Source organism: Ipomoea triloba, chromosome 6, assembly GCF_003576645.1.
Source record: "Ipomoea triloba cultivar NCNSP0323 chromosome 6, ASM357664v1".
Taxonomy (NCBI): domain Eukaryota; kingdom Viridiplantae; phylum Streptophyta; class Magnoliopsida; order Solanales; family Convolvulaceae; genus Ipomoea; species Ipomoea triloba.
The window spans coordinates 2,557,642-2,568,564 of NC_044921.1; the positions used below are offsets into that span (position 1 = coordinate 2,557,642).

The 10,923-nt window shown below is 31.2% G+C and overlaps 1 protein-coding gene across 1 annotated transcript; it reads right to left on the minus strand.

The window, feature by feature from the left end:
- Window positions 1-5,723: 5,723 nt before the first annotated feature.
- LOC116023347 (glycine-rich RNA-binding protein-like) lies at window positions 5,724-6,107 on the minus strand. Its single transcript, XM_031264343.1, has one exon. The coding sequence runs from the start codon at window positions 6,105-6,107 to the stop codon at window positions 5,724-5,726; it is 384 nt and encodes a 127-aa protein (XP_031120203.1).
- Between the last annotated feature and the right edge of the window lie 4,816 nt (window positions 6,108-10,923).

Sequence of the window (10,923 nt, forward strand, 5' to 3'; positions counted from 1 at the left end):
TCAACGTGTGTTATATTAGTATATAAAGTAATAAAAATAATCTTGAGGGCATGACCACTACAAATTGCAAATATTTGTTTTAATACTGATGATATTAATGCAAATTAACATCACAATTATTAATGAGGCAACTTTTTCTTCCTGAAAGGTTGAATCCCCAACTCGTCCTGATAGAGCATATGCGAAGATATAAATCATGGTAACTCAGTTTGAACACAAAAATTAGACCTTTTGGCCTTTTTTTAAAAATTTCATATCCTGTGACCAATTGAGATGCTTATGCCGGTTGCTCCCTTATTAATTGATACTACAATTTGTGCACATGTATTACTTAACAACTAATTCTAAAAATGAATGTAGACTTGAAATTGACATTTTTTAACAAATTAATTGTTCTCTAAGTCGACTTCAATCTCTTTGGATTGTCAACCATTATCAAGATATTTTATCACAACAACTTCTACACACCTACTATATACTAATTGAAATACTATTCTATATACTAATATCCTATATTCTATATTCTATATTGTTTAAATGGAAATAAAATATGAAAGATACTAATCTATATTATAGAACATTAACATAATATAGTAATAAATTTTGTTAATACTATAATATACATCATATAGTAATTTGATGTTGGAATTTTTATTTTATTTTTGAATATTATCATGAGAGAAATTTAATTACACACATTAACATAATATAGTAATATGTTTTTTAATACTATAATATACATCATATAGTAATTTGATTGTTGAAATTTTTTTTTGAATATTATCATTAGAGGAATTTAATTATGTACGTTAACATAATATAGTAATATTTTTTTGAATACTATAATATATATCATATAGTAATTTGATTGTTTACGAATATAAAAAAAAAAAAAATACGCAAGATTAAAATATTTTGAACCATAATTGAATTGCGTGGTATAATAACTATAATTTTGTTTAATAATTATTACTTTCTGTGTGACTATTTTGTTAATATATGTACATAAATAAGGAATCCATACAGAAATGGAATTGAATAAAATATTTTATTAATTTCCGTGTATAATAAGGAATGTGATCATGTTTTGAATATTTTGTCAATTTTAGCCATAAATAAGGAATGATAAGGAATGTTAGAATTTTTTTATAAGGAATTATTATATAATATTATGTTGACCGATTTTAAATTTTTTGGACTAAAATGAGTGGGAAAGCTCGCACTCCTATTTTAATATATATATATATATATGTGTGTGTGTGTGTGTGTGTGTCTCTTTAAACTCCTTTAATTACGTACCGTAATATGTATATGTTTAATTTTCAATATGGACAAAAAAATTTATCATTAAATTCAATAAAAATAAGGTTGTTTTATTATGATTACTATATGGTAATTAATGAACATATATTATTCTTAATTAATATTATGCTAATTATGGTGTGCATGTAATCTGAATAATTATGGTAATTAAGGAGTATATATTATTCTTAAAAAATAATATGTGTATGTATCATTTCGTTTAATTATGGACGTAATTTTTTGTATGTTTAATTTCTTGTAATTATGTCTGTAATATGTGTATGTTTAATTTCTTTTAATTATGTCCGTAATAAGTGTACAATTAATTACCTTAATTGATTAGATAAAATCAATATTTCAGTAAGTATAAAAATAATTTAATAAAAGTATAATGTGTGAATTAATTTATTAATTACCATAATTATTAAGATTTTATTCAAAAGTAACCATTAGCATAATTTTATATGTATAATAATATGTGAATTGGAATAATTTGCATAATTGTATGGACGTAATAATATGTGTATTGGAATAGTTATCATAATTTTTTGGGAAAAGGGTCAAATTAACCCTTGAACTTTTCACAAAAAGTCAATTAGGCCCATGAACTTTTTAAAAGTGCAATTAAACACATCAACCCACCATTTTAGGGCATCTAACCCCATTAGCCGGTTACCTCTAAGGTAATNGAACATTAACATAATATAGTAATAAATTTTGTTAATACTATAATATACATCATATAATAATTTGATTGTTGATTTTTTATTTTTTTTTGAATATTATAATGAGAGGAATTTTATTACGTACATTAACATAATATAATAATATTTTTATTGAATACTATAATATACATCATATAGTAATTTGATGTTGGAATTTTTATTTTATTTTTGAATATTATCATGAGAGAAATTTAATTACACACATTAACATAATATAGTAATATGTTTTTTAATACTATAATATACATCATATAGTAATTTGATTGTTGAAATTTTTTTTTGAATATTATCATTAGAGGAATTTAATTATGTACGTTAACATAATATAGTAATATTTTTTTGAATACTATAATATATATCATATAGTAATTTGATTGTTTACGAATATAAAAAAAAAAAAAATACGCAAGATTAAAATATTTTGAACCATAATTGAATTGCGTGGTATAATAACTATAATTTTGTTTAATAATTATTACTTTCTGTGTGACTATTTTGTTAATATATGTACATAAATAAGGAATCCATACAGAAATGGAATTGAATAAAATATTTTATTAATTTCCGTGTATAATAAGGAATGTGATCATGTTTTGAATATTTTGTCAATTTTAGCCATAAATAAGGAATGATAAGGAATGTTAGAATTTTTTTATAAGGAATTATTATATAATATTATGTTGACCGATTTTAAATTTTTTGGACTAAAATGAGTGGGAAAGCTCGCACTCCTATTTTAATATATATATATATATATGTGTGTGTGTGTGTGTGTGTGTCTCTTTAAACTCCTTTAATTACGTACCGTAATATGTATATGTTTAATTTTCAATATGGACAAAAAAATTTATCATTAAATTCAATAAAAATAAGGTTGTTTTATTATGATTACTATATGGTAATTAATGAACATATATTATTCTTAATTAATATTATGCTAATTATGGTGTGCATGTAATCTGAATAATTATGGTAATTAAGGAGTATATATTATTCTTAAAAAATAATATGTGTATGTATCATTTCGTTTAATTATGGACGTAATTTTTTGTATGTTTAATTTCTTGTAATTATGTCTGTAATATGTGTATGTTTAATTTCTTTTAATTATGTCCGTAATAAGTGTACAATTAATTACCTTAATTGATTAGATAAAATCAATATTTCAGTAAGTATAAAAATAATTTAATAAAAGTATAATGTGTGAATTAATTTATTAATTACCATAATTATTAAGATTTTATTCAAAAGTAACCATTAGCATAATTTTATATGTATAATAATATGTGAATTGGAATAATTTGCATAATTGTATGGACGTAATAATATGTGTATTGGAATAGTTATCATAATTTTTTGGGAAAAGGGTCAAATTAACCCTTGAACTTTTCACAAAAAGTCAATTAGGCCCATGAACTTTTTAAAAGTGCAATTAAACACATCAACCCACCATTTTAGGGCATCTAACCCCATTAGCCGGTTACCTCTAAGGTAATNGAACATTAACATAATATAGTAATAAATTTTGTTAATACTATAATATACATCATATAATAATTTGATTGTTGATTTTTTATTTTTTTTTGAATATTATAATGAGAGGAATTTTATTACGTACATTAACATAATATAATAATATTTTTATTGAATACTATAATATACATCATATAGTAATTTGATGTTGGAATTTTTATTTTATTTTTGAATATTATCATGAGAGAAATTTAATTACACACATTAACATAATATAGTAATATGTTTTTTAATACTATAATATACATCATATAGTAATTTGATTGTTGAAATTTTTTTTTGAATATTATCATTAGAGGAATTTAATTATGTACGTTAACATAATATAGTAATATTTTTTTGAATACTATAATATATATCATATAGTAATTTGATTGTTTACGAATATAAAAAAAAAAAAAATACGCAAGATTAAAATATTTTGAACCATAATTGAATTGCGTGGTATAATAACTATAATTTTGTTTAATAATTATTACTTTCTGTGTGACTATTTTGTTAATATATGTACATAAATAAGGAATCCATACAGAAATGGAATTGAATAAAATATTTTATTAATTTCCGTGTATAATAAGGAATGTGATCATGTTTTGAATATTTTGTCAATTTTAGCCATAAATAAGGAATGATAAGGAATGTTAGAATTTTTTTATAAGGAATTATTATATAATATTATGTTGACCGATTTTAAATTTTTTGGACTAAAATGAGTGGGAAAGCTCGCACTCCTATTTTAATATATATATATATATATGTGTGTGTGTGTGTGTGTGTGTCTCTTTAAACTCCTTTAATTACGTACCGTAATATGTATATGTTTAATTTTCAATATGGACAAAAAAATTTATCATTAAATTCAATAAAAATAAGGTTGTTTTATTATGATTACTATATGGTAATTAATGAACATATATTATTCTTAATTAATATTATGCTAATTATGGTGTGCATGTAATCTGAATAATTATGGTAATTAAGGAGTATATATTATTCTTAAAAAATAATATGTGTATGTATCATTTCGTTTAATTATGGACGTAATTTTTTGTATGTTTAATTTCTTGTAATTATGTCTGTAATATGTGTATGTTTAATTTCTTTTAATTATGTCCGTAATAAGTGTACAATTAATTACCTTAATTGATTAGATAAAATCAATATTTCAGTAAGTATAAAAATAATTTAATAAAAGTATAATGTGTGAATTAATTTATTAATTACCATAATTATTAAGATTTTATTCAAAAGTAACCATTAGCATAATTTTATATGTATAATAATATGTGAATTGGAATAATTTGCATAATTGTATGGACGTAATAATATGTGTATTGGAATAGTTATCATAATTTTTTGGGAAAAGGGTCAAATTAACCCTTGAACTTTTCACAAAAAGTCAATTAGGCCCATGAACTTTTTAAAAGTGCAATTAAACACATCAACCCACCATTTTAGGGCATCTAACCCCATTAGCCGGTCATCAACCCACCATTTTAGGGCATCTAACCCCATTAGCCGGTTACCTCTAAGGTAATTGCCGGTAAATGCCACTGTGGCATGCCTAATAAGCTTTCTTTTAGTTTTTTTCTCCACTGTGGCATGCCTAATAAGCTTTCTTTTAGTTTTTTTCTCGCCACATAAGTAAAATAAATAAATTAAATTAAAGAAAATAAAATCAGACGGTGGTTAAGTGAATGTAGCGCTTTCTAATACATTTTCCGGCGATACTCAGGCAATGGTCATCCTTAGAGCAGTGGCAGTTAAACATGAAATCCAAATCTTGCAGTTGAACATGAAATCCAAATCTCCTGGTATGCGTTTTCAAGATTAATTAATTTGTAGTTAAACATGAAATCCAAATTTCAGGACGACAACTTCGTCAAGGAGACTTGCTTTGGCTTTGTTGGACGTTTTTTTTTTCTATCTTTTTTTGTTAAATGAAAATCATCGTTTACATCATTCCTCAAAGTTATTCCTCCAGAACTTTGTAAATACAGATTTACAAGCAAAGTGAACTACTGTACAGATAACCGAAACGGACAAACAATCACACAGATCAGACTTAAAGTAACACCAAACACCATAGTAGAAAGACACTAACAAGATCTAAAATCTTACAGATCCAGGGAGAAACATTAATTACGCAACACTCATTCTAGATTAGCTCCTCCAGATTCCACCATCGCCTGCCCTAGAGTACCGCTTATCTCTGCTGTAGCCATCGCTGCCATAACCACCATCCCTGCGGCTATAGCCCCCATTGCCGCCACCCTCACAACGTCCACCATGGAAACAGCCACCGCGGCCGCCGCTTCCGCAAGACTGAGCCTCGTTAACTGTTATGTTATGCCCATCAAGGGACTGGCCGTTCATCCCCTCGATAGCATCACTCATTGGTTGCTCGTCCTTGAAGGTAACGAAACCAAAACCTCTGGATTTCCCGGTCTTTGATTCGAGGACCTTGCCGAAGGAAGATAACGCATCATGGAGAGAGCTTTCGATGGTGGCCCAGGCCAAACCACTAAAAGAAAGCTTATGTGGCATGCCACAGTGACATTTACCGGTAATTACCTTAGAGGTGACCGGCTAATGGGGTCAGATGCCCTAAAATGGTGAGTTGATGTGTTTAATTGCACATTTAAAAAGTTTATGTGCCTAATTGACTTTTTGTGAAAAGTTTAGGGGCTAATTTGACTCTTTTCCCTAATTTTTTTAATCTTCTTTAATTATGGACGTAATATGTGTATTATCAATTTTTTTAACTGATTAGATAAAAAAAATTATATTATGGAAAGTGTTAATTACTTAATTGTCATAATTTTTAAGATTTTATTCAAAAGTAATGAAAGGAAGTCCGTAGGTAATTGATATTATTTGAAGTAAAAAAAATATATAAAATCGTCGTAAGAAAGGAATCTCTCTATTTAATTACCATAATAAATTAAATTTAAATGTTAAATACGGTTGCTAGCTAATTACTTAGGAAATTGATTACCCTAATATATTAGGAAATTGATTAGCTAATCCGGTGACAGATGGAACACTGATGCACCCTTGATCGCTTTCTGGAGAGTGCGGTGGCCGCCGCCGCCGGTGGAGGAAAGGGGAGAGAGTAATCGAAATGTTGGGGACGCACACCAACACCGTCTAAATAATATTCATTATTGTCAGAGTTGTTGTTATTGACGTTGTTGAGGCTGTCAAGCTTGGTAGTGTAGCAACCTTTAACTCACTCTATGTCTGCCCAACGTAGGCTTGGTGGGAATTGAACACTTTCTTACCAGCCTTGCATTGGAACAATCCTTTGTTATTGTTGTTGTTGTTGATCTCCATTTCCTTAGCCTTGTTTCCCTCCTGAAGGTTATTATTCTCGAACGTGGACGGAATAAATGATCCATTGGATGACAACATCACCAGACAATTCACCAGATCCTCTTCTTCCCTCGACGCACAATACTCGCCACCGCGAGGGGGAGACGGCGATGACGACATTGTCACTACGCTGATCTTTTCCCGATGATCTTGATCTTGATTATTACTGATCGACAAAACGGTTAGTGTTTGTATGCAGGAAGTAAGATTGCTTCTGCCCCTCGCCGGCGGCTTACTCTGGTAGCTCTTGTCGGAGTGATCTCCGATGCCATGGGAGCGCATGTGGCCTCCCAAGCTCCTGCGCAATAAAACCTCCACTTAGAACCAAAAGGAAATAAGGGATGAGGCTAAAGATAAATTGGCTGATGTATGCTAAATGTTTGTTCTCAAGAATTATGATATCAAAAGGATTGTAAATTTGTATTTATAGGTGGAAGATAGTATTTTAAAAGGAAAGTGTAATAATATATTTTAATTAGGTATTTAAATATTAATTTGAAATGACATTTTTACCCAATGATGTTGATATTACTAAAATAACACTAAGTTTGGGGGGGGGGGGGGGGGGGAATTGTGCAGAAACTTCTGTTATTATATATATATAGATATAGATATAGATTTGTTTTTACCATTATATTGTTAATACCAAATCCACAACTCACCGGTTAGGAGTTAAAAGCCAACAGGCATAACTATTTACAAGAGTTATCAAATATAATTAATTATACTTTTAGATTATAAATTATGTATAATTACTTATTTAATTTTCAAATGAACGTAAGTGTTAAATATTTGTATTACAACTCTAATTTAATAATAATTCTCCGAATAAATAAATTGTGAGAAACCATATAATTATGATAATACCAAATACGATGGAGTTATATCTTGTGGGAAAAGAATTACAATACTCAATGACTTGAAATCGTATCATTAAAAGAGGATAAAACAAATAATTAATCATTAATTTTTACTAAATTCAATTAGTAGTTTAGATTGTTATGTTTTGCCAGATTTTAGATATGTTTGTCTGCATATTATTATATTAGTTTGGAGAAATGGTAATGGGGCATTCCAGATCATACCACCAGACTAAATGTCCAATTAGATGCCAAATATCATATAAGAGGTTGATTGAGTAATTAATTAATTGCAACGTCTTTTGCCAAGAAATTTTTATACTGATGGATAATACACTAGGCCTGGGCTACATAAACCGGCCCAAGAGAGCAATTGGATCAAGAAAGCTCAAGAAGGACTCTCAACACAAAGCTACAGAAGAGTTCGATAAGGATTGGACTTAGCACTTGTAATATTAGCAAGATGCTTATTAGTTATAATGTAACCTGGACTCCCAATAGGAGGCGGTCCAGGATTCTTATTCTTTGCAGGGCTCTAGGCCCAAAATATGTATAAATAGACCCTCCATACACGGAGAAAGGGACAAGCAATTCTGAGCAATACAATACATATGTTCTCTCGTTATATTTTCCTACATATTTCCTATATTTTCGTTATTCCAACAGGTAGTGTTGGCCTGCCTTTGACAACCCAAAAGTCATAAAACCAACATTCGCATCGTCTGTGGGGATCGATACGGAAAAGCTTCGTACTTTCCTCTGAACTCGAGAAACATGGTGACTACACAACAGGGAATGGAATGTGAGTTTAACCAAGAAGACCCTCACAAGGGGGAGAGAATCGGCCCGAGCGAGCGTTCCCCAGACAACGACGTCCCTCGGACCCAGCCGGTCGAATTCCCCCCCCCCCCCCCGTGAATTCCTAAAATCAAGTCGAACGATCGGGGATAAACCACCGGTAGTTGAGCCACGCAAGAAGGAAGCCCCCATCAGCCACGAAGGTGTAGGTGAAAGCTATGATCCAACCCCTGGTCAGGGTCGAGAAAATCGGGATCTGGAAATAAGTAACCTCGCCAAAGAACTGAGAGATAGGGGTGGGAATAGGCCAGACCCCTTCATAGGGGCCTACGGCCTGGCCTACTTAAGGCCTAGCCTGGCCTAGCCTATTTAATAAAAAGGTCAAGCCTAAGCCTAATTAGAAACCTATTTAGTTAAATAGGCCTAGGCATATATTTAAAAGCCTAGCCTACAAGCCTGCAGGCTTAGCCTATTTATATATATATATATATATATATATATATATATATATATATATATTTATTTTATTTATATTTATATTTAATATTTAATTATTATATATTACATTTTATATGTAATATATTTTTTTATATATACATTTTAATATTTATATAAATGTATAATATTATATACATTTTAATATATTTTTTACAGGTATACTTTAAAAGGCTTTAAAATGTAGGCCTTAAATAGGTTCAAGGCCTATTTAAATAGGCTCAAAGCCTATTTAGGATCTATTTTGAAGTCTTTTTAAAGGCCTATATGTTAAATAGGCTTTTAAAAAGGCTTCAGGCCAGGCCAGGCCAACTGTAGGCTCAGGCTTGAACCTAAAAGAAAGCTTACATACAGGCTCAGGCCCAGGCCCAGGCTTTAGATTTTCATAGCAGGCCCAAGCCTAATTTTCTAAAGCCCGGCTCGGCCTAGCCTATTTCCACCCCTACTGAGAGACCTCGAAAAAGGATGGAGGGAGGAAGGGATCAACCGACAGCCCGATCTCTATTATCCACCAATCCATTCACCTTAGAGATACAAGAATATTGCGCTCCTAAGAACTTTCAATGCTCAACAATGCCTACATATGATGGAACAAAGGATCCCAACGACCATTTGATCGACTTCCAAGCAAAAATGATGATATTAGGGGCAGAAGACCCAATGTACTATAAAGTATTCTTTTCGACACTAAAATGGGAAGCACAACGATGGTTCTTATTGCTACCACCTCGGACTATTGATTGTTTCTAAACCCTGGGCGAGCAATTCCTGACATACTTCGTCGGGAGCATAAAGACCAAAAGGCATTTCACAACCCTAACTGCCGTCCAGCAAGTGGAGACGAATACCCTAAAGGAATTCCTAGGAAGATGGAAGAAAGAGATGCAAACGGTGGAAGGTCTAGATGATCGGACGGCTATAACGTTGTTTATGAAAGCCTTAAAGGCAAGTGATCTGTTCGCTAGCCTCCGAACAGATACCCCGGACACATAGGCCCAAGTAAAGCTGTCAATAGGGCTGGCGGGGCGGGGCAGGCCAAAGCCCGGCGGGCCCAAAAAGCCCGCTCCTTGGCGGGCCTGAATTTTGCAAGCCCTGACCGCCCCGCCCTGGGCCTGCGGGCTAGGCGGGCCCCCGCCATACCAACCCCTCTTTTTTTTAGATCCCAAATTCAATTTCTTGATGCAAAGGATTTGGTTCCATTTTTTTAAACTTTTACACTGCATTAATATTAGGCATAAAATCCCACCCAAATTTCGTATAAACCACTGCAGCATAATCAAGAATTAATTTAAGAACCCTTAATTTATGCCTTATCGGCCTTGCAGTTGCTGGATATACCGTAAAAACATACAATAATTTTTTTTTGGCTCAATAAAACATATAATATAAACATACATTCAAATAAATGTGGCGGTCTCTGGAGCTTCGGTCACTGGTTCAAGGTGAACGACGGTGGCGGTTTGTGGAGCAAACAATCGCTAGTTCACGGTCGGCGACGGTGGCCTCTGGTTCGCGATTGTCTAACAGTTGTACTCTGCAGGCAGCAAACGGTTGATCGGGAAGAAATAAAGGAGTAGAGAGTGAGATGCGACTATGCGAAAGTGCAGGTGGGCGAGATCGCGAAATCTGAGAGACGGAGATGGCTCATGGCTGGACTGTTGAGTGCTGGAGAGAGTGGAGGCGACATCTAGATCTAAAACATAAGATAAGACAAATACTAGGGTTATGTAATTTTGTTAATATATATACATACGGACTATAGTGTATTACTTATATTTTATACAATTTATTATATAATATTATATATATCATATATTATTTATTTATATTTACAT